General features: G+C 28.6%; 2 protein-coding genes and 1 pseudogene across 2 annotated transcripts; all 3 read left to right on the top strand.

Annotated features, from left to right (window-relative positions):
• The first annotated feature begins 129 nt into the window (after positions 1–129).
• On the top strand, positions 130–1,596 carry LOC114164868 (dnaJ homolog subfamily C member 17-like). Its single transcript, XM_028049642.1, has 4 exons — positions 130–380; positions 596–647; positions 737–804; positions 911–1,596. Exons 1-4 carry the CDS (start codon positions 243–245, stop codon positions 1,451–1,453), a joined length of 801 nt encoding a protein of 266 aa, XP_027905443.1. The 5' UTR covers positions 130–242; the 3' UTR covers positions 1,454–1,596.
• Positions 1,597–5,475: 3,879 nt separating this feature from the next.
• Positions 5,476–12,917, top strand: LOC114164484 (annotated as a pseudogene).
• Positions 12,918–19,820: 6,903 nt separating this feature from the next.
• Positions 19,821–22,712, top strand: LOC114164572 (probable polygalacturonase). Its single transcript, XM_028049290.1, has 6 exons — positions 19,821–20,064; positions 20,605–20,916; positions 21,044–21,164; positions 21,258–21,432; positions 21,519–21,589; positions 21,693–22,712. Exons 1-6 carry the CDS (start codon positions 20,059–20,061, stop codon positions 22,358–22,360), a joined length of 1,353 nt encoding a protein of 450 aa, XP_027905091.1. The 5' UTR covers positions 19,821–20,058; the 3' UTR covers positions 22,361–22,712.
• Positions 22,713–24,617: the final 1,905 nt, after the last annotated feature.

The raw sequence follows: 24,617 nt of genomic DNA, 5'->3' as shown, positions 1-24,617 counted from the left end.
GCCTTAATAATAATATAATAATAAAATAAAATAAAAAACATGTTTGATGTGTGAAGTTGTGCCATTTGGAGAGATTAACGTTAATCTCTCAATCTCTTTCTACCTGTTTGTTGTTCCCACCAACTGATATACTTCAAAAAAATCTACTCCGTTATTAGTTACTTATTACCGACATCAAAAACAAACATCACCTTTCTCTATATCTAATCCCTTTCTTCCTCTGCACTTCAGATCACAGCAGAATGGGACAAGAATCAGATCACAAAACCCAGTTGGTGTTGGAGGTTTGCTCCATTTCCACACGTTCAGTTTCCTGTGTTCATACTCTTCTCTCAAACCCTTCCAAGCCACCTTTCATAGATTGGTATTGCATTCTTGGAGTGAGTATTTCACCCTTTTCCTTCTTTCTTATGCATTTGCAAACTTAGTATTACCATGTTTACCTGAGAGTTTTCGTACCAATGAAGTGCGAACAATTCTGAATAAGAGTCTATGGGTCTTTCTACTTATATATTATTCATCTTACTCATTTTTATCGGATGTTGACTGGTTTTTTATATGATGATGCTAATATCTCCATATTGGGTTCTCATAGGTGGAAGAAAATGCAGGCTTGGTCACCATTCGCCAGCAATACCATAAACTTGGTAGGTTTAACTCGTTTTTTGTTTATGGTTTTCTGCAATATGTGTTGTCTCTTTCTCCTGCATAACAAGAATTGTTGTTTTTGATTCAGCTCTGCAACTTCATCCGGACAAGAACAAACATCCAAAGGCTGAAATTGCTTTCAAACTTATATCTGAGGTTAGTTTCTGATACACAGTGTTCTCGAGTAAACAGGTTAAACACACTGATAGAACATTATAGCATGATGCTGCAAAAAGGATCACAAGTTGTGATGTTTGTGTAGGCATATATGTGTCTGTCTGATGCTGCAAAAAGGAAAGCTTTTGACTCAAAAAGATCTAAAAATTTCTGCTTTGAGTGCAATAGAATTCCATATACATCCAAAAAAGTCCCTGTCCCTGGCACTGGCAGTTCCAATGGGTCATGTTTGAAGACACGGAATATGAGTGGTGGATCAAGATCTTACAAAGTTTGGAGAAACATTAAAGAGATGAGGGAAATGCTGAAGGAGGAGGCTAAGGTTATTGAGAACTGTCTGCGAGCAAATTTGATGTCAAAGAAAGAATCTCCATTGTACGATCCTGCAGATTACAGAGATGGAAGCAGATTCATGAACAAAGTTGAGAGAGAAGTTCCTGTTTTCAATCCGATGAAATACTTGTACCAAGGATATCCTCATCTGAGAGACCATGTTCATCAGAATTGCGAGACATGTTGGTACTTTGATACACAAAATCTTGTGCACAATGAGAAGAGAGAAGCTAAGTATGGCTCCCCAGTATTTGAGGTCAGATCACAGAGTAAATTTGGTTATGACCCATCATGATTCTTAGTTGAATTCTCTATTAGTTGTTTTGTATTAGAAAAATTATTGTTTTTACTCAAAATTTAATATTCAGAATATCATTATCTTTGTATTATTATTTTGCTGTGTTTTCGACACTCAAAATCTAAGTAAAAAATCTGTACTCCCATGATTCTAACTTGAAAAATTTGAAGTCATTGTGTGGTAAATGCATGTTCATTGTGGATTTGTATGAGTTATGAGAGGGCTTAGATCCTCTGTTTTTTTTTTCTTTTTCGTCTAAACATTAAAAATATATTATATTAGTATTTTAAATATATTTTAAAATATAAAATTAGCGATAATCAATTTAGAAAGCTAACCAGATATCTTAAAATAGAGAAATTATATTTTAGTAGAGTAATTATATTTTGTAATATATATTCATGAACTTAAAAAGAGGGTTATATCTGAATTTATGCTATCCAATTTTATGTATCAACGATTTCAGCAAAAAAACAATTGAAAAAATACATTATTCATGCATAAAGTTTCTATAATTAATGAGAATGAATATACAACTATACAAATTTTATGTTATATCTATAAAAAAAAAAAAAAGGTGTTGTTGCTTATTAGGGTTGTTGCTCTTGCTACGTATACTAATCAACCTCAAAATCTTTCAAATTATCCATGTTTCTTCCTTCTCAATATCTATGAAGTGATCTTTATCTTTTATTAGAAGTTTTTCCCACCTAATGTTTTTAACTCCTTCTTTATCTTTTACTATGAATCTTTTATTTTTATTAGTTTTGACATTTAAGCTTCATTGGCAAAATATAAACAGATAAATTTTGATTTTAGTTTGAATTTCTAGTTTTTAAAAATTTTAAGTAAATATAAGAGTTAAATATGTTATTTTTTCTTTTTAAATTATTCTCAAAAATTTTGTTTTGTCTTTAAATTAAATATATATTTATTTATTTTTTCTTTTCATTTCAAAAATAATAGTTAATAATGATCAAGAAAATGGACCAAAATACCAAAGATTTTATATTTTTAGATTCACATATGTTAATTAATAATATTATGATTGTGGAGAAGAGTTAAACTTATAACCTCTTTCATCATCTCCTAATTTTATCATTTCAAAACATCTTTTTAACTCCTTATTTATAACTCCTTAAACAATATGTGTTTTTGCATGTGTATTTATTTATTTTATAATATTTATGTAATGAAATTTTATTTTAAAATTTGTTGAGTTGATTTTTATTATAGATGGAAATGTATTAAATAGTTGATTGAATATCCAGATAATTAAACACACCCTCTATTTACATAATAATTTTTTATTAAATTTGCGTTACCTTCTTCAATAAAATCGTGTAATTTACGCTATGTTTTACAAGTTATTTTGATAAATGTAGTACAATCATATAAATCTTTTTATGTATCATCTTCGTGTATCTATTATTTATATATTAAAATATTTATGTATGCTTAAATATGATAAAGAATAAAAGAGTTCCATTTCGATATTTCTTTTACACTATTCAAATTATATTAAAATAATTGTTTAAATATTTGTATGTTATACACATAATCTTATATTTAAGTTTACTTATGTAAACAATATTTTCATATAATACACACTTAAATAACTGTTTCAATATATCTATTATTATACACTTCATTTAATATTTTTGTATTTAGTATTCAGAAATGCGTATATAATAAATTCTAAAATATTGTTCATATATATATATATATATATATATATATATATATATATATATATATATATATATATATATATATACACAAAATTATGTATAAATTATGTAAGCTCATAAAAATAGATTAACTTTAATCGAATCCAAATAATTCTTTTAAAATTTAAATAATTACACATTGTTTAATTTTATGTGATTAAAAAGAGTAAAATGAATATTTTAAAAAATAAATTTTCACATTTGCACATTTCTCAACTCTCTAACCTATGTACACAATTATTCATTTTCAAATTACTTACATATTTATATGACCGAATGATTTAAGGGTAAACAAAATAAGGTAATTAATCGAGTTTGAAAACAAAGGTTAAAAAGATAATTATCCATTGAGTGAAATATGTATTTAGTTTTTAAATTTTGACGCGAAATTGAAATTTGTCTTTATCTCAAATTTTAATACAGTTTGATCTTTAAATTTTAAAAATAAATAGATATAATATGCCTAATCCAATTGCGTTCAATTTATTCATTTTTAATGTGTCAAATAGTGTTTTAGGGTGGTATATAAGTTGTTTACACCGTTTGACACTTTCCAATTCAAACGAGAGTTTGGAATATCATTTAACATGGGAAAAAAAGTTTATATTATTGAGTTAAGAAGACTATGTCCATTCATTTTTTAATTTTTGAAATCAAAATATATCAAATTTGCAATATAGAGACAAATTCCAATTTTACGTAGAGTACAAACATATTTAACGCTTATCAATTACTATAGCAACAATGATGGTAATGTCATTGATAACGACATAATAACATAATAAATGGTGTTAATGATGGTGACGTGATAGTGGTGACGTGATAGTTAGTCTGGTAATGGTGGTAACATATTGGTGATGGTCTCTCATGTTGATGATGACCGTTAATTTGTCAAGAAGTTAAATTGGACACTAAAAATTTATTAGTTTTTAAACAACAAGCACACTTACCAATTTTAGTGACCAATAATGATTAATAACTATAGTAACAAATTTAGATACTAATTTACAAAACTAAAAATTATTGACCACTAAGATAGTCATTATTATAAATAAAAAATTATAATTGGTCTTTAAAAGTAGCTACCATAATTTTGGTTACCAAAGAAAATTAGTGACTAAAAATTAGTTACCTACGTTTTGCCTACCAAAATGATTTAGTTTCTAAATTGGTCTCTAATTAATTAGTGACTAATTTAGTGACAAATTATATTTTGGGTTAAATATATGTTTTATCCTTCAACTTTTAGTGAAAATTGGAATTAGTCCCTCTTGAAAATCTTGAACCAGTTTAGTCTTTCAACTCTATAAATGCGTGAATTTAGTTCTTTTAACCAAATTTTATTTAGTTTATTTGATGTTTCAAACACATTTCATCATAATATTTTAGTTTGTTTACACCATTTGACACATTTTCACCTTAATGTTAACTGAGAAACGTTATTGAAACCTCAAACTTAAAAAAAATGGTTTAAAGGACTAAATCCACACATTTATAAAGATGAGAGACTAAATTGGTTCAAGATTTTCAAGATGAACTAATTTCAATTTTCACTAAAAGTTGGAGGACCAAAAACATATTTACCCTTATAATTTTTTATTTATTTATAATAGTGACTATTTTAGTAACCAATCATTTTTAATTTTGTAAATTGGTATCTAAATTGGTCATAGTGACTAACTATTTTTTGTTTCTAAAATTGGTTTATATCAATAATTACCCTTTAATAATTCTTCATTCAAATACACTATTAATTTTTTATTGTAAATTTAAACTTAATTTTTTTTTCGTAGAAAAAAACTTAGAAAGATAATTAAGGTAACAAATAAAAGAAAAAAAATGATGAAATAAAAATATAACTAATGTTGTATCTCTAACATGAGTTTTTTTTAAATATATCTAATGTTGTAAAAAGTATTTTAATAAGTACAATAATTAATAACAATATAAAAATATTTATAATATTTAATGTGCTAATTAAAATACTATTAAGTTTAAAAATATTTAAATAAAGTAAGATATTTTTGTAGCATTATTTATTAGGTATAATATATTTCATAAATCATTAATAGTTTTTGTTCAGTTATGCAAGAAAAAGAAAATGAGAAACGCGTGAAGAAGTCAAAGAAGTAATTATAATTTAGAAAAGGAACAAATGAATGATGTAGTGTTTTTGACCAATGGTATACAAATTTGTTAATCCTTTGTCATTATTCTTTGTTTCCTTATTAACCATTACTATATAACTATGGTTGCTGTCTTGTATCATAGATCACTCAGAACATTTGTGAAACAAAAAATCACTGAAAAACACATCAAAAGAATCAAAATTCTAGTTGTTTGTCGTGTTCAATTTCCAACCTTAGTTCTAAATCCTTGCATTTTTCTTGGGTGAATCTTCTAATTCCATACCAATTAGAGGCGAAGATGAAATCTTTAAACCAAGAATTGATGTTTCTCATTCTTCAATTTCTTGACGAGGAGAAATGTAAAGATACTGTGCACAAGTAAACCCTTTTTCTTTCGGAGACACACAAAATCTGTTTATTTATTTATTCTTTATGTTCTCGTGACCATATATGAATTAACATTTAAAAATATATTTATTTTTGTGTTGTATATGGATTCAGGTTAGAGCAAGAATCAGGTTTGTTCTTCAATATTAAATATTTTGAAAAGAAAGTTATGGCTGGAGAGTGGGATGAAGTTGAGAAATACCTATTTGGATTTACAAAAATTGATGACAATCGATACTCCATGATGATTTTCTTCGAGATTAGGAAGCAAAAGTATCTAGAAGCTTTAGACAGGTCATTAATTTTATTTTGTAATCATTTATTTGATACTGATATTATGACTCTTATTTTTTGATTCTTATCTTTTATTTTTTAACTTGGCTTAGTGTGAACTATTAATTAATGTATCACTATTTTTTTTTAAAGAATCAATGACTCACACTAAATCACATCAGAAAATAAAGGATGAGAGTCAAATTATTTTTTTAATAGTGTGATCTTTTAATATTTTTTCTTATTTTCATTCAGACGAGACAGAGTCAAAGCCGTTGAAATTCTAGTGAATGATTTGAAAGTTTTTCAATCATTCAACGAGTATTTGTTCAAAGAGATCACAAATCTTCTGACCCTCAATGATTTTAGGTAAATATTTCAATTTTATTTTATTTTATTTTATTTTATATGATTGTTTGGTTAAGAATTTAAGAGTTGATATTCTTTTGTTTCATTGTACTTGGATTGAATTAAGGGAAAATGCACAATTGTCAAAGTATGGTGACACTACATCAGCTCGAAATATATTGGTAACAGAGCTTAAAAGATTGATTGAAGCAAATCCTCTCTTTCAAGATAAACTCACATTTCCTTCAATTAAAGCATCTCGATTAAGAACTTTGATTAATCAAAGGTAAACATTATACAACATTTCTTCATTTTTACAATGTTTGTTCATAATTGATAATTAAGAATGTTTGTCAATATTTTTTGTCTAGTATGAATTGGCAGCATCAATTGTGCAAGAATCCAATGCCAAATCCAAACATTACAACTTTATTTGTTAACCATTCTTGTTCACCCGCAAATGGATCTCCTTCACCTAGTCTTGTAAACCTTCCTATGCCACCAATAGCAAATCCTTTATCTTGTTCTTCACTTGGAGCACATGTTGGGGTATGAATGTAGTTTGTGTAATTATTTAATATGAATATTCATTACTAAAATATTTATATATATACAAACATTTCAATATTATTTATTATTTAATTTTGTGCAGCCATTTACACCATCCCAGTCTGCTTCTAATGCTAATACTTTAGTGGGATGGACATTGAATGAGATTCAATCCACATCTAACGATCAAGGACAATTAACGACACAAATGCGACCTACACAACAACATGCAGAAGAGGTCTTTATAAAAATTTGACATGTTTTTTTTTTCATATAATTGAGTTTTTGTATATATAATTGTTCTTGATTTTCATCTCTCTGAGATTTGAGAAGTTGAGGTCGGCCCGAGGAGACCTCAATAATAATATAAAACTTTTAATAATCTATGTAGACTACAAACAATGCTCCACCACCGCAACAAGCACCTTGCTTATTTGATGATCTTCCTAGAATAGTTGTTTGTACATTGCAACAAGGTTCAACGATTACAACAATGGATTTTCATCCTTCTCTTCATTCATTACTTGTTGGTAGGTTGAAATAAAGAATTTTATGTCTTGTTTGTTTTATGAGGAATTCAATTCTTTTACTAACTTAGAAAAATAATTTGTGAAACAGTTGGTTGTGCAAATGGTGACATTTCACTTTGGGAAGCAGGGCATCAAGAAAAAATTTCATCAAATCCTTTCAAAATATGGAATATTTCTATTTGTTCGGTCTTATTTCAGGTTTATATTGCATTGTTCAAGTGCATAGTTGTTTAAGTTTATTTACAAAATTAATTTAGTTGTTTATTGCATCTTATTCTTAGGATTTTAAGCAAATAGTGTCTAACAATTACATTTTTCAATGTTGGGGAAGTACTTATGTGATAAACTAATAGCAAATATACATCTCATTAACAAATATAAGCCTTATATATATAGTATTGTCAAAAATATTATCCTATATTGATAAAAAAAAAATTATCATGCATACTCCTAATAATTATTTATCATGTATTGTATATTGTACATTTCATAAAAAAATTATTTATGAAAATGAAAAAAAAATTGTGAAGCATTTTTTTTATCATGTAAGAAATTTGTATTTATTATTTATTATAGTGAAAAGGTCAATATTTTCAACATGTATGAAAGTGTTGTTTGAATTTATGGTAAAAGATATATAATATGAAGAGACGGTATAAAATTTTATTGTCTTTACCATTCTTGATGAAATGTCAAAAGAATGAATTATTTTATTTTCCTCATTTCCGCATAGAAATATGCAAACAACAAAATGGTAACATTAATTTATTCCATTACTATTTTTGCATCACATTAATTGGAGTACTTGTTTTGTCCTATTCTATTTACTCACCATTAAACATCCAAAACATGAATTATTTTTGCATCAGATTAAGTTGGAGTACAAGTTTTTGATTATTTATTACTCAAAATTGGAAATCATAAGTAATATGATGGAGATGTTACTTTCATTAAATTATAATTCATAAGTCATTAAATTTGCTCAAGTTGTTACACATTAATTTGTATTTATTCAAAGTTCCAGAATATGTTTATGTGATAATTAGAGTTTATTGAAATCAACTTTTACACAGAATGCAATTTTGAAAGACCCGGCTATATCCATTAATCGTGTAACATGGAGTGGTGATGGAGATTTTATTGGTAAGTGTGCTTTAAGAAAATTTGGTTCTAATTTTTCATAATTAGTGATTAATATTAAAACTTTTTTCTTTTTTTCTTTTCAGGGGTTGCTTTTACAAAACATTTGATTCATTTATATATCTATCAAGCACCTAATCACCTACGACCATTTTTAGAGGCATGTCGAGATCAATTTCAACAATAATTAATTATATTTTTTGTATTTTTTTTTTCATTGATGTATTCTTCACTGCAGATTGATGCTCATGTTGGTGGTGTTAATGACTTGGCTTTTTCTAATTTGAACAAGCAATTATGTATTGTAACTTGTGGAGATGACAAGTTAATAAAGGTAAATAATTAGTTTTTTTTTCTATGTATTAGTTTATAATCAAATGAAATTATCCTTAATTATTATTTTGTTAAATAATGTTAATTATAGGTATGGGATTTGAACGGAAAAAAGATTTTCAACTTTGAAGGTCATCAAGCACCTGTTTATTCTATCTGTCCTCATCAAAAGGAAAATATTCAGGTAAAAATCCTAAAGTCCCTCTCTCACATTTCTCTTATTGATCTTGAGGTATCACCCTAAACTACAATTAATGTTTTTTTCTTGTTATAAGTTGATAAAAAAAAAGTTTAATTAATCGGATGGTACCACTTTGATTTAGATGTGTCAACTGGTACCCGTTTCTAAAAAAGTGTTAATTAAATCCAAACTTTTGAAAAGATGTCTCAATTAGGTCCTTTTCAGCCAAAAATTATTAACACCCTTAACGGTATTTATATTTAAAATGACTTACAAAATTAAGTATTGATATTTATATCAAAATTTAGTGGTAAAAGTCATGAATTAAGTTAATGACTTTAATAATTTTTGTCTGAAAGGGACCTGACTAAGACACTTTCTCAAAAATTGGGACTAGATTGACACATTTTTAAAAACGGATACCAAACTGACACATCTGAACGAAAATGGATACCATCGGACTAATTGAACCTAAAATAAATATAGTTATCATCTAAATTTTCAAACTAAGTATATGAAACCTAAAAGAATATCATTACATAGAACTTTTGTACTCTGATAAATTAAGAATTGAAAAAAACAAAGCTCGTGGAATATAATTCAAACCCAGTTTTCTAGGAACTAACATATGTCATGTCATATATACATGCAGTTTATATTTTCAACTTCTACTGATGGGAAAATCAAGGCATGGTTATACGACAACATGGGCTCTCGATTGGACTATGATGCTCCTGAACAGTGGTGCACCAGAATGCTCTATAGTACAGTCGGAAATAGGTAAGAAAATAAGTAATAAATAACACAACATATGTATATCTCATAAATTTTGTAATGAGTTATGATTGTTGTTGTTTCCTATGTTAGATTGTTCTCTTGTGGGACAAGTAAAGATGGAAACTGTTTCCTAGTCGAGTGGAATGAAAGAGAAGGAGCACCCAAAAGAAGATATTTTGGGTTTAGAAAGAAATGTAATGGAATTGTGCAGTTTGACACAACAAAGGGTCGTTATTTGGCTGCTGGTGAAGATAACCAGATCAAGTTTTGGGATATGGATAATGTCAATGTTTTGTTCAGTACAGATGCTGGAGGAGGTCTTCCTGTGAGTAATCTTTGCAAAATTTCCATTTTTTGATGCAAGTTTTGAAGCATTGTTTGATGTTTTTAACTCCTTTGTGTCAGAATCTCCCTCACTTGAGATTCAACAAGGAAGGGAATTTGCTTGCTGTTACAACTTCAGATGCTGGTTTCAAAGTCCTTTCTAATTCTGAGGGCATCAAATACTTTAGATCTCATCAAACACTTAAAGTTGCACTTGGAACAAAGGTTCACTTTTCACATTATCTATTAATTCTCTATTAGAAATTGCAAGTGTTCCACTAACTTGATGTTTGTATTTTTTTTTTTCATTCAAGAATGGGTCTGATTCTGTTCCTAGATGCATAGAAAGTAAAGGAAGTTTGGATTATGCATCTCACAAGTCTAAAGTTTGGGAAACATCAGAAATAATTGACCCCATACAGTGTCGAACAATTACTCTATCAGATAGTGTGGATCCTACAAACAAGGTATATTTCTTGGAACCTTTGGTTTTCTACGTAGTATTCTTAATTTGTATTACCTACGACTTTTCTTTCTATGCATAGGACTTTAAATTAATATGTTTTTGTTTAATATAAAAAGTTGTGTTCATAAAATCTTGTTTTTACTAAGGTTGTTCGCCTTATTTACACAAATTCTGGAGTTAGTCTCATTGCTCTTGGCTCAAAAGGGATTCAGAGGTTGTGGAAATGGAGTCGCAATGAATTGAATCCAAATGGAAAGGTAATTGTACCCTTAAACCAAGGTGTTTTGTAAATACACAACACATACACATTTACATATTTGAGTTTCTATTACATGTGGTTGGGAATAGTCCAAGTGTGAGTCAAAGTCCCACATTGGATAAAATAGACAAAGTTAAACACTATATAAGAATAAAAATCCATAACACAGGTTTTTGTGTGAAAGTGATATCAGATGCTTTATATGTGTAAAACTAATGTCATGTAACCATATAGATCCACAATATCCATAATCCAACACATATGATGTTTTTATTTTTGCTAACTCTTTTTCACATAAAGATCTAATTTTTCTTATGTTTGTTCAAAAGGCCACAACAAGTGTTGTTCCACAACTTTGGCAACCAAATAATGGCATTCACATGATTAACGATGTCCCAAACTCTTCTGAAGCAATACTTCCCTGCATGGCACTCTCAAATAATGATTCCTATGTTATGTCTGCATGTGGAGGAAAAATTTCATTGTTCAACATGATGACTTTTAAGGTGACATGAAAACTCATATATGTTAATATACTTTTTCATTATTAATAATTTTTATCTACTTGAATTTTTTTTTGTTGTTTTAGGTTATGACAACTCTCATGCCACCTCCACCTATTTCAACCTTCCTTATGTTCCACCCTCTAGATAACAATATTGTTGCAATTGGGATGAATGATTCCACTATTCACATTTATAATGTTAGGGTGAATGAGGTAATTACTTCAAAGGTGTTCTTCTAGAAATTAACCTTTTTTTTAGAATTACATATATACATATTAATTTTACCATTTTTTTTCTTCTTTAGGTCAAATCTAAGTTGAAAGGTCATCATAAGTATATCACTGGTTTAGCTTTTTCAGCTCGACTCAATATATTGGTTTCATCATGTGCTGATGCTCAGGCATGTTGTTTAATCTATTTCATATATTTCTTTGAAAACTTTTTCTAATTTTTAAGTTCACAATAAAAAGGAATTGTTTTTGCATGTTATTTCTAGCTTTGTTTTTGGAACATTGACTCATGGCATAAGAAGAAATCAATATCAATCCAAATGCCCATTGGAAATGCACTTGTTGGTGATACTCAAGTGCAATTCAACAATGATCAAGTACGCTTGTTGGTGAGTCATGAGACTCAACTTGCAATATATGATGCTTTTAGAATGGAATTGATTCAAAGGGTATGTACTTTTTTTCCGTTCTTTCTCTCCAAACCAGTGAAATCATAGGGTTAAATATAATTTTAGTCTCTAAATTTGAATATAAAATTGAAATTTTTTAAGGTCTCTTTGATACATTTTGATCTCTGAATTTAAAACATTTAGAGATCAAAATATATCAAAGTTTGAAACATGGATGAATTTTAAGTTCGATCCAAATTTACGGACTAAACACATATATTTAATCCTTAATTTTAATTTTAGTATTTTATGTTTATTGTAAGTAACATGTTGATGTTTGGATTATAGTGGGTACCACAAGAGTGGTTGTTCGGTTCCTTATCATGTGCAACATATTCATGCAATAGCCAACTAGTTTATGCTGCTTTCACTAATGGAAATATTGGAATATTTGATGGCAACACACTCAAGGTCAAATGTTGGATGGCTTCATCAGCATACCAACATACAATAATAAGGTTTTCCAACACTTGATTAATTTATTATTATCTCCTTATATCATATGAGATAATACATTAATTCATGTGAGATTTTCTTACAAATTCTCTAAAATAATTAATCCTTAATTAACCTTTTCTTTTGTAGGCAAAATGTGTATCCTATAGTTGTTGCAGCTCATCCTGATGAAGCTACTCAATTTGCAATTGGACTTTCTGATGGGTCAATTAAGGTTATTGAGCCCAGAGAGTGTGATAGGAAATGGGGAAATTAGGGCATATGGCAAGAAAATATCTCACTCATGAACAAAAATAATGTAACTTTTAAGCACTTTCACTTAAAGATGTTATTCATTTTCATCATTTAAACTTTTGGTTCCTTAGTTTTTTTTCCTAAGATATGGTGTAAAATTATTGAGGTTGATAATGTTCCTTCTTCTCAATCAATAGACAAACATTTAACCCAATATAACATAATTAAATGTGACTAATTTTAAATACTAAAGTGTTCATTAACTTAATATTAATTTACATTATAATATTTAATGACTAATTTCATAAAATGAAATGAAATAACAACATAACTTTTAATCCAAATAACTTCTAACATGCAAGATTTGTCTCAAAACTTGTAGTTGATTCATGTAGATCAGTACTTGTCAAATCAAAAAATGGGGTAAAAATATATATATTTTTGTTTGCATTGGCTGACGAGAATTTAGTGAGAATTATACTTGCCCACTTGATTTTATTACTCCTACTAATTCATTTTAATTTTTTTAAAGTAATTTTTTATTATAGATAATTAAAAAAAAGTAGTTATTATCTCCACACACTCATGTATATAATTTTGTAATTAAACTCTGAAAAAGAAAAAAAAAAGACTTGTGTCCAAATTCATGTTTTTTAAGCTTTCAAGAAGAATAGTGACAAATGGTAATTTAAGTATATGATTTATATGTCCTTGAGTATAATTTGCATTATTTGAGTGTGTTTGGACAAACTTCTACATGTGCAATTTTAGCGGTTTGTCGTTGATGGTGAAGTACATTGAACATGTGTGGTCCTTCACATAACCAAAGTTTCAAAACCCAGTACAACTCTAATATCTGTTTGGCCCAAAACGCAATGGAGCGTGCACCACTACGTTTTCTCATTTCTAGTGTGTTCAACACTTTTAACTCATGTTGCTGCACAGTCATGTACTTCAAAATTATGTCCCTATCCTTTTTTCTAACATAATATTTATTTCATGGAGATTGCTATTTTGATACCATTTTTTTTTTTTACTTTGACATTATTTTACGTATTTATTTATTTTTTTTAATATAAAAATTAACATTTGTTAAAACTATCACTACCAGAAAAAAGTCTTTTATGACCGGGACTTTTTGTTTTTTTGTTTTTTCGTTTGGTTCAGGTCAGACATAGTAACGGTAGTCGTAAATTTACGTCTGACTAAAAACGGACATAAATTTACATCTGACTAGTGCTAGTCAGACATAAATTTACGTCTGATTAATGTCAGTCAAACATACAAAACCAGATTTATGTCTGATTCTTAGATGCCAGAGGTAAGTAATTGATAATTTAATTACAAGTTTGCTACTGATAATTTTTTATGTTTGATTCTGATTGGTCAGACGTAAAATCACAAATGTAATATATATTTTTTGTGTTAGTGTATTTTATTTTTGTAAAAATTATTAAATAATATCAAACAACAATTTTTCCCTTGAAGAGTCAGATAATAGCACCCTCTCATTATATTCCTTTACGTGTCTCTTACCGATCATTACCTTCTATAAAGAAATATATTTTTAACCTTAATCTTCCAAAATCAATTTGTGCACTCATTAGTTCTGCAGAAAAATAATTTTTCCATAATAATTTTATACTTTTTGTGTGTTTAGAAAACATAAAACTTTTTTATCATGTGAAAAAACATCAGTAAAAGGATTAATTAAGTGTTTATGTGAATTTGGTGATCCCACTTCTGAGCATGTCATATTTTTAGTGGACCAAAGGTGGTAACAGTACAGCATGCTTGATTTTCCTTAGAATGTAATCCACGCATCCTAGTATTAAATGAATTATATATATATATATATATATATATATATATATATATCGAATGTTTATTATTATGAAAAATATACTATATCAATTAAATTTTGACAATTTTTTTTACAATTTAAATTAATACTTTTTAAATAACTTTTTATTTTTTTTATTTTTTATTTTTTAATATATCAAAACCATTTAATAGATGTCAACTTAAATTATAAGAAAAAAATGTGAAAATTTAGTTCACATAATACATTTTCCTTACTACTAGTGCTGGTGCACAATATTTACCTGTTTTGCATCCAAAAAGGTGCATAATATCATTATACACATAGAAAGGAATCAAAGGACACACTTGACCAAGTTCTATAGCCATGAAAACTGGTCCTTTTCACAACTCATATCTAACTCCATAATGAGATGATGCAGCATGAAAGCAGAACAAAGATTCTAGGTAAACCGTAGGATCTTGTGAAGTACCAGAGAAATGTGACACCCATGATGAATGTTCTTAGAAATCAGTACCAGAATCAGAAATTTTCCGGCAAAAAACCTTCTTTGCTTTAACTATTGGTGCCTATTAAAACTTGAACATCATGGAAACTTTTCCTTTTTACTGTCTCTTCTTACTTTCTTATCCTTATGGTACATCTTTTCCCCCCATAATTCCCTGGTCGTATCTAACTATCTATAAAACAACAAATGATATTTTTTTACAACTCTACAAGATCACTTTTACTGCTTTTTTATTTTGTTCAAAATGAGAATAAATAAACAGGACATACTAATAAAGAAGACCTTTTACATGATAAATATGTTAACTTTTAAGTTTTGTTTTTTACATATAGGGACAAATTTGTCTCGAAATTACAAAAATAACAAATCAAAAAATAATTCCTGATCATGAGTTAAGTTGTGTGAAATTATGATTTAACTACATACATGTCTATCATTCTATCATAGAACAGTGACAAGCAAATTCAAATATATAAGATTAGGGAAGATAAAATAATTTTTTTTCTAAATATTTAGTTATAATGAACAAAATCATATATGCACCTACACATCTCGATGATGTACACGTAGGTCCGTCACTACTCTCAACGACTTACAAAATATTAATACTGAACATTTTTCAGAAATTAGTATTAACATAAAAGTCATTAATATTAACACAGAAGTCATCATAACTCCTGATGACTTATTTTTTCAAAAATTTATGAAGAAGTCGTGTGAAGTCTTCATTATTTTGGTTTTTGAATTCATCGTAAATCGACACGACTTAGCTCATGATCAGTAATAATTTTCTGACCTACCGATTTTCTTAAATTTTAGGCAAATTTAACTTTTATGATAATTATTTTCACCCTCTTAAACTTGAAAATTAAATACCTGTAATAAGGATGTGAAGCATATGGGATTGAAATAATAGAAATGGAAAGAAAAACACATAAGTGTAGTTGTACTTGACTTGGAGATGCCAATTTTGGCTTGTTTTCATTATTGTTGCATTAGCCTAATAAGGTTTAACTCTTATCATGGCATGTGGTTAATTTCGACAGAAAAATCACTCTCCAGTGTTTGTCTTTTGGTTTTTTCTGCACATACCCATAATAATTTGGTGCAGAAAATGACCTATACAGTTTCCAAATTTTATTTTAGTCCTATACAGGATTCTTATGTCTTGTGTTTATGTGAAACTTTTCATGTTGGCCCCATCCACTCTCTCTTATCCATAATCACTCTTATTCACCTTCATCTTTTGTTTTCTCCACAAAACAACCATGTCCATTTTCACAACTCTCAAACAAATGCTGATATGTTCACATTTACTTCTCTTCACTGAAATAGTTGCACCACGTACTTTCATGCTGCTAAAATTTTCTGACATGTCCACATGCACTTATCATCACCAATCTTTAACAATTGTTTTAACAATTGTTTATATACACTTCATTTTAACTAACCAATGTAAAAGTTCATATTTTACACACATTTTTGTATGAAAAGGGTTGTGGCTAATTGATATGTGATCTAAACCTTTGACCCAGAGGGTGAGAAAGAAAAAGAAAAGCAAAGGCTAGCTGTGCAATCATTGGCAGAACTTTGAATTTCTTCTTTATAAAGAAATTGAACAGAGGAGTTAGGGTTATCTCAGATTTATTTTCTTTTTCACACACAGCTACCAAACCTATATATACAGCCAACCATTGCAATGCAGGATACAGCTGGTTGAAGAGAGATTCAAATAATAAGCTCTAAGAACATGTGATTCCAAATTAAAGAACTCAATAATAATTTTAGCTAATTTTTATAGTCAATGAGATTAATGTTATTTGCATGATTCTGTCATATCTATATCCCTTCGGAACTAAGTATCATTGGAACCAAATTGTACCCATTTAGTTATTATCTTAAAAAAACATCATCACACACAGAAAGGACAACAATCATAAGAAAACCTAGTCATCTTTTATCGTAAGGTTCTTTTATCATAACAAAAAAACAAATTGATTTAGTCACTTAGTTAGAAGAATGCAGTTGTAGTGATCCATTCTGCAGACAGGTGTATTGAGGACTGTAATAATTACATTAAACTTACATATTGAGATATAGAAATTGGTTCTGTGTTGTTAAAACACTACCCCACATGAGTTAGTGGAACCATTTGAAAAACAACATCATCTCTATATAGATGCATGTATTTTGGATTGCATTGTTTTGATGAATGGAAAACTTGAACGTGAAAAGTAGTGAATTTTAATATGTTTCTGATTGGAATTAATGATCTGATTTAGCTAGCTAGCATCTTAATTCCTTGTTTATCATATTTTTTGGGTTTTGTTTTTCGTCCTTTCCATTGGAGAAGATGTGAACAAAAAGCTTATTAAATAAATATATAGTCTTAAAAAAGTGTTATGTTTCTATTCTAAAGATGTCTGTTAAAAAGTTTGTGGGACAGAGAGAAGTATGATGATGGTGTTGAGAAGTGTGGATTCTTTTCTCAAGACTAACCAAAAGAAAGAAACAAAGTAGGTTTGAACCACACTTAATTTTCTATATTGATTGCATCTTAGTCATATTTATTGCCAATGCATAATTAATAAATTAATTAGTTGTTCTTCTCTTGATTAATGATATATTTTTTTGTTTGTTTTTCACTGAGGAAGTTTGTAATTTTTATATGCTTATTTTATGATGTTCAGATGAATAAGATGAATATGTAAAAGAATGTCTATTTTTATTATATATATAGAGAGAGGAGAGAGAAATTTTTAGTAAATATATATATATATATATATATATATATATATATATATTAAATAAAAACTATTTTTTATGATTTTTTTTTCTAAAAATATTAAGATTTATATATTTTTTTCTCTATTTTTTATTTATATTTTTTTCATTTAAGAGAAAAGAATTTGTTGGTTAGGATTGACATCTTTGTAATTAAGTTGATGATTTGACATGACTAAGAATGGTAATGAATTAAGATAGAGATATATGCAGATTTGTTATTTTTCATTCTTTTCACTTAATTCAAATAATATTATTTTTATTATATTTTTTTCCACTGTCTAACAAAATGTCTTTTAAATTACCATTCTTTTACATGTATATTATAAAAATTTGAAAACTAGTTAATCTTGAATTGAAATTGTCTTTTAAAAGTTAATTTTATGAAAATGTTTGAAAACTTTTTCTTCAATGGAAGTTTTTAATCATTTTGTTTAATCTATAGTTCTTATTTGGATTTTAATATTTGTTTAAAAGAAGTTACCAATAATTAAATAACCTTGTATCATTCTGTGTATTGTTTATATATATTAAGAAATTTTATTTTAAATTGCAATTATAAGATACTTTAAATATTAAAAAATGTTTATTTGCTAAAAAAATAGTTATGAAAAAGCATTCTATTATATTACATATAGTACAAACTAAAATCTATGTGCAAATTTAGAAAACTATAATTTAATCAAATGAAAATAAAATAGTTGTTGATGCTTAATTATTGATTTTTCTAAATTTTTTAATCACGAGAAAAATATTTTCACTTGCTCCATTTTAGGCATTTTATTCATTTTGATTAAAATGAATTGTCGGTAATTATTGCTGTATTGTTGTAGTATATACGTGATATTATTTTTTAAAATTATGACAAAATACAAGAAAATATTACTTGGGATATATGTTCGTATGTCTAATCTTTTTTAAAACAATTTTAATTTTTCAAAAGTCTAAACTTTAAAATACATGTCTCTATAATATTTATTTTATCTTTTAAGAAAATAACAGTATCAACAAATAATACTTCTTGTAGAATGATTTGCTCATGAGAGAAGTCAGAATCTAACTTACCAATGTTGAAATTAGAAATGTTATAAGAAAATGTTATATTATTCTTATCATATCAAATAATCTTGAAATAAATTAAACATTTCTGTTTAATTTATAAAAAAACCCTAATTTGAATGAAGGGTGTGGGAGTGAAGTGAGTGAAGCCAGGCTAGCATCTTTGGCATGATTGATGTGGGCCCCACCCTCCCCCATTTCTGCTCTGTCAATCCACATGCATTTCCAAACTTATTCTCATTCCCTCACCCAACCCTCCCTCCTACCCCCTCCACGTGTCACTCAGGGGAGCCCCTTTTCCCTTTCAACACCCTCCTATTTCATCCCACCTGTCACTCCCCAAACTCAAACCCCTTGAACGTTATCATTCCCCATCCCACTAATCACCCTCTCACACTCTCACAAATCTTAATGTTAACAAACAACAATAATAATGTTAACGTTGTTTTGTTTCTTCGCTGTTGGTGACTCAAACACATGCCAAAACAAACACACACTTGAAACAATTTACTTTGCCTAGTAAAATTCTGACATGTGAAAACACACCACACACATACACTGTTCCTCTGCACTGCAGGCACAATCTATGAGGGCCGTTACGAACGATTTTGTCGGCGAGAGACGTTAATAATCATGTTCATTAACAGGGGCAATACCCAATTATTACAATTAATTTCCTTTGATTTCTTTTTTGTCCCCTTGTTGTTATTCTCTCTCTTCTCACACTTCACCATTGTTTTTTTCTTCTCACCTCAGCATAATTATGTTTATTTTCTATATTTGAATTAAGATAATTAATCACTATATATGCATGAAAAATAAAATAAAATGAAATTGTTACTAAATATCTGTATATACATGACCATGTTACATCTAAGGGAGGACTATTAATCTTCTCCTTTTCTGTGCGTATATTAATGCTTATAATAATACTCACAAAACTAGAATAAAGCTGCTTCTGTGACCGTGGCTGGTTCTTCTTCCTTTTTTTTTTCCTTCTCTCTCTTTTCTCTCTGCTTCTGCTGCAATTTCTTTCTTTCTTTCTTCTTTTTTTTTTTTTTTGCTTTTGGTTACTTGTTTCTTGTCTCCCTTGGAGTCTGACCCTGTTGCCAGCTTTGACTCAAGAAGATGTTTGTAAGTACGTTTTGTTGTGGTTTATTTTGTTCTGTATTTTTTTTTCTTGTTTTTGTTTTTGCTATGTTTGTGGTCTTTTCCTTTTGACTTTGGACCTCAGTTTCAAATCTGAGTCATTGATAAGTAAGAGGGCATTCTCAAATTCCAATCTTTGGTTTGGTTTTAGGTAAGTCAGAGTATGTGTGATGGGTAAATGTTGGGTTTTGTTCTGATGCTGTTTGGTTACGCATGTGGCAAGATGATTGATGCCAATGATGGAGGATTCAGTTGGATCAAATTTCATTCCATTTGATCTGATAAACCTGCATTCTTCTTTCAGATTGGAGTTCTCTTTCAAGTTCTTAGTCATCTGATGTGTGTGTGTGTGTATGTGAAGTGAAGTGAATTGTTTGGTGAATGATGAGATTATTCATTTGTTTCTGTTCCAGTTGAATTGTGATTGGATTTGGATTTGGATTTGGGTGTGTGATTAATTATTGTATCTGTAGGATATCTTCTGAGAATCAATGGTTGCATTTTGGTTTTTGTACCCTCTTTCAGGTGGCATTGCTCTTGCTGGTGGCATTGAGCAATGCCGTGAGAGTTAGCGGAGATGGTGGGCAATGTGGTTCCAACCCAACACTAGACCCAAGACCACACAGTGTCTCCATTTTGGAGTTTGGTGCAGTTGGAGATGGTAGAACACTCAACACCATTGCGTTCCAGAACGCCATCTTCTATCTCAAGTCATTTGCCGATAAGGGTGGCGCTCAGCTCTATGTTCCTCCCGGTAAATGGCTCACCGGAAGCTTCAATCTTACCAGCCATCTCACCCTCTTTCTGGAAAAAGGTGCTGTCATTATTGGATCTCAGGTATTGCTTCTTTTCCACTAACTTTTTCTTGGCCCTGCCTTTTTCTGCTGATCTTTGCGTGTATGATGGTTCATGTTCTGATAAAGGGTGTGTTTTTTTATCTGGGTTTTGGCTTTTACTTGCTTAGGATCCATCTCATTGGGATGTCATTGAACCCTTGCCTTCTTATGGCCGAGGACTTGAAGTTCCTGGGGGAAGATATCAGAGCTTGATAAATGGATACATGTTACATGATGTGGTTGTAACAGGTTCTGTCATCTCCCAATATTCTGTTTCTTTCCAGCAAGATTTCATTGGTTTGTTTCTTGAGTGAATTTTCATGTCTTGGTGTGATTCATCAGGTAATAATGGAACCATTGACGGCATGGGAATGGTTTGGTGGGAGTGGTATAGCTCCCATTCCTTGAACCATAGCAGGCCTCATCTGGTTGAAATTGTGGCATCTGATAATGTGGTGGTTTCAAATCTTACATTCTTGAATGCCCCAGCTTATAGCATACACCCAGTCTATTGCAGGTATATATATATATATTATATATGTTCTGTTCTTCAATTTTTCAAATGAAAGAAGTGTTGATTTAGTTGTGTGTAATTTGATGCAGCCATGTACATATTCAAAATGTTTCAATCTCTGCTCCTCCAGAATCCCCTTACACTGTTGGTATAGTGCCAGGTTTGTAACAAACATGTTGGTGCTTGTTGTGAAAATGACATTGCTTCTAAAATATCATTAGTTTACCAAACTTTGGTAACCTTTGTGCACTACCTGTTTTCAGATTCTTCTGAACATGTGTGTATAGAAGATTGTATTGTTGGCATGGGATTTGATGCAATTTCTCTGAAAAGTGGCTGGGATGAGTATGGCATTGCCTATGGCAGGCCAACTGAGAAAGTGCACATCAGAAGGGTGCATCTTCATGCATTTTCTGGCTCTGCTCTTGCATTTGGCAGTGACATGTCTGGTGGCATTTCAGATGTTGTAGTGGAGCATGCTCATGTTTTGAACTCAAACAGTGGCATTGAGTTTAGAACCACCAGAGGAAGAGGTGGTTATATGAAAGATATTGTTATATCAGACATAGAAATGGAGAATGTGCACACAGCAATTGCTGCCACTGGTAATTGTGGTTCTCATCCTGATGACAATTTTGATCCAAATGCACTCCCACTTTTGGATCACATTACATTGAGGGATGTCACAGGTACAAACATTACCATTGCTGGAAACTTTGCAGGAATTGAGGAATCTCCTTTCACAAACATATGCCTCTCCAACATAACCTTGTCAACAGATTCTGTTTCTACCATGACTTGGGAATGCTCAAATGTGTCTGGTTTTTCAGACTCAGTGCTCCCAGAACCTTGTCCTGAACTTGGAAACCCCTCATACGATTCTTCTTCCTCCTGTTTTCTGAGTATCAGTGGAAAAACTGCAGTGCTGTGATGAACCTTTCTCAATACAACAAGATTCATATTCTTAAGTGCCCTTTTGCTTGATGTTGATGAAAAAGTGAATGGCCATTTTCCATCAAAGATTAGGCCACATTCTTTCCAATAAGACGGTTGTGAGGATTATTCATTTTTTCATCCCTTAGATATTTGCATTATTGCATGTTCCTACCAGCACATTATTTGTACAGCTTCATTTCTTCATTCATGTGTAAGGAAATTTTGGTAGTGGCAGCCACAGGAGACTCAAAGTTTGATAGTTTTTGCATTAGTGGATTTGGATGTAAAGCATGTAGTGGATTTGGTGATACTTCAATTAAACAAAGTTCAACTTTTTTTCATCGTTATCCAAGTCTCGGTAGTGATTCATGCCTGCAATCTATAATCATATTTATTATAAGAAGATTTTTGCAACCTTCACTTCATAGATTACGTTTTTATGCTTTAATCTGTCTCCATTCAATTGGAGCAGTTCAGTGCTTGTGACAGTTTAGTTTGTAATGAAATTTTATGACAGTGACAGCATTATTTTCAAATCTGATAATCAACACAAGTCACATCTCTTCAAATAATGAAGTGGGTGGTGACTTCAGATTTTGCCACCTAACATTAAAAAAAGAAAATACTAATATCGTATTCGGAATGGTTTAAGAATTCTAAAACAAAAAATATATATTGTAAAATAATTTATGTGAAAATATATTATAATTTTGAAAAATTTAAAGAAAACATCAAATTAAGAATTTTTTAATGAAAAAAATAATTTATTGTAAAAATTAATAGTCTATATTTTATTTTTAAATATAATTTTATAATTATAATTAATTTAATAAAAAGTATATTTTTATAGAAACTACTAGATCTAAAGTAAATCATTTTACCTGGTGGGTCTTGAATCGGTTCTTACAAATAATACTAATGATAATATTTTTAATAATATTATGAATTTAATAATAACAATAATTATATAACAATAATATTAACATATTCTATATTAATATCGCTAATAATAATAACAATAATTTTATAATTTTTAATAATATTAATATATTTAATAATATAAATAAATTTACTAATATTATTAATAAATTTAATAATATATATATATGGGTTAAATATATGTTTTGATCTATTAATTTTTTCGGTGAAAAATGGAATTAGTCCACATTTTTTGTTTGCTTCTTTCTTTCTTTTCATTTCTTCTCTTCTTTGTATTCTTCTTCTTCGCATTATCATTTTCTAGAACACAACTATCATTAAAGCACCCATGGTTACAGAGTTTCTTCAAATCGATTCGATTCGTTTGTAAGTTTCTCTTTTCTTTTTCTTTTTTTAATTCCTCAACTCATGGCAGCACAACAACGCTTCTTTCTTCTCTTTCTCTTTTCATTTCTTTCTTTCTTTTATTTCTTCTCTTTCTATTCTCGCTTCTTCTTATTCTTCTTTCGATTAGGGCTTGGGATGTCTTTGAGCATAATTTGCAACGATCACTCACTTTCTCTTCTTTTTTCTGTTAGTTGAATTGAAGAAATATTTAAGCTTATTTGTTGTTTTAAACTTATTTTAAGATAATTTCTTAATGGAAATGTAAGTAGGATAAATAATTTAAATAATTTCTTGAAACGCGTTTAAAATATTAAATAAACTTAAAAAAATGTTAAAAAAATTAAATTCAAACATTTATAAAATTATAGGACTAAATTGGACTAAATTAAACAAGATTTCAAAAATGGAATAATTTAAATTTTAACTAAAAGTTAAAGATAAAAAATATATTTAATCCTATAATATTAATAATTTAACCACTAATAATATATAAATATATATATAGTAATTATTATTATTATTATAATAATATCTAATAATAATAATTGTAATATAATATTAATACATCATATATTAATATTACTAGAAATAATTATAATAATAATTTTACAACTTTTAATTATATTAATAAATTTAATAATAAAAATAATAAATTTAACTAATAATTCTAACAATAATTAGTAAAAGTACGTAATATAATAATAATACTAATGTATTATAATTATTAATTCTAATAATAATAATATTAATAATTTCACTATTAATAATATTAATAAATTTAAATATATTAATAATAATATATTATATAATAGTAATATATAATAATAATATTAATAATTTTACCACTAATAATATATATAATAATTATTATTATTTTTATTATATCTTATAATAATAATTGTAATATTATTTTAATGAAATTTATA

Source organism: Vigna unguiculata, chromosome 9 (assembly GCF_004118075.2).
Source record: "Vigna unguiculata cultivar IT97K-499-35 chromosome 9, ASM411807v1, whole genome shotgun sequence".
NCBI classification, from domain to species: Eukaryota; Viridiplantae; Streptophyta; class Magnoliopsida; order Fabales; family Fabaceae; genus Vigna; species Vigna unguiculata.
Note: the sequence above shows the minus strand (reverse complement) of the source record. Positions and strands in the feature narration are given on the sequence as shown.

Excerpts from the sequence above, each read along its gene's own strand:
- LOC114164868 (XM_028049642.1), top strand. The coding sequence starts at position 243 with ATGGGACAAGAATCAGATCACAAAACCCAGTTGGTGTTGGAGGTTTGC. Across the intron at positions 648-736 it reads CCAGCAATACCATAAACTTG|CTCTGCAACTTCATCCGGAC; the intron begins GTAGGTTTAACT and ends TTTTTGATTCAG. Across the intron at positions 805-910 it reads CTTTCAAACTTATATCTGAG|GCATATATGTGTCTGTCTGA; the intron begins GTTAGTTTCTGA and ends ATGTTTGTGTAG.
- LOC114164572 (XM_028049290.1), top strand. Across the intron at positions 20,917-21,043 it reads CTGTCATTATTGGATCTCAG|GATCCATCTCATTGGGATGT; the intron begins GTATTGCTTCTT and ends TTACTTGCTTAG. Across the intron at positions 21,590-21,692 it reads CACTGTTGGTATAGTGCCAG|ATTCTTCTGAACATGTGTGT; the intron begins GTTTGTAACAAA and ends ACCTGTTTTCAG.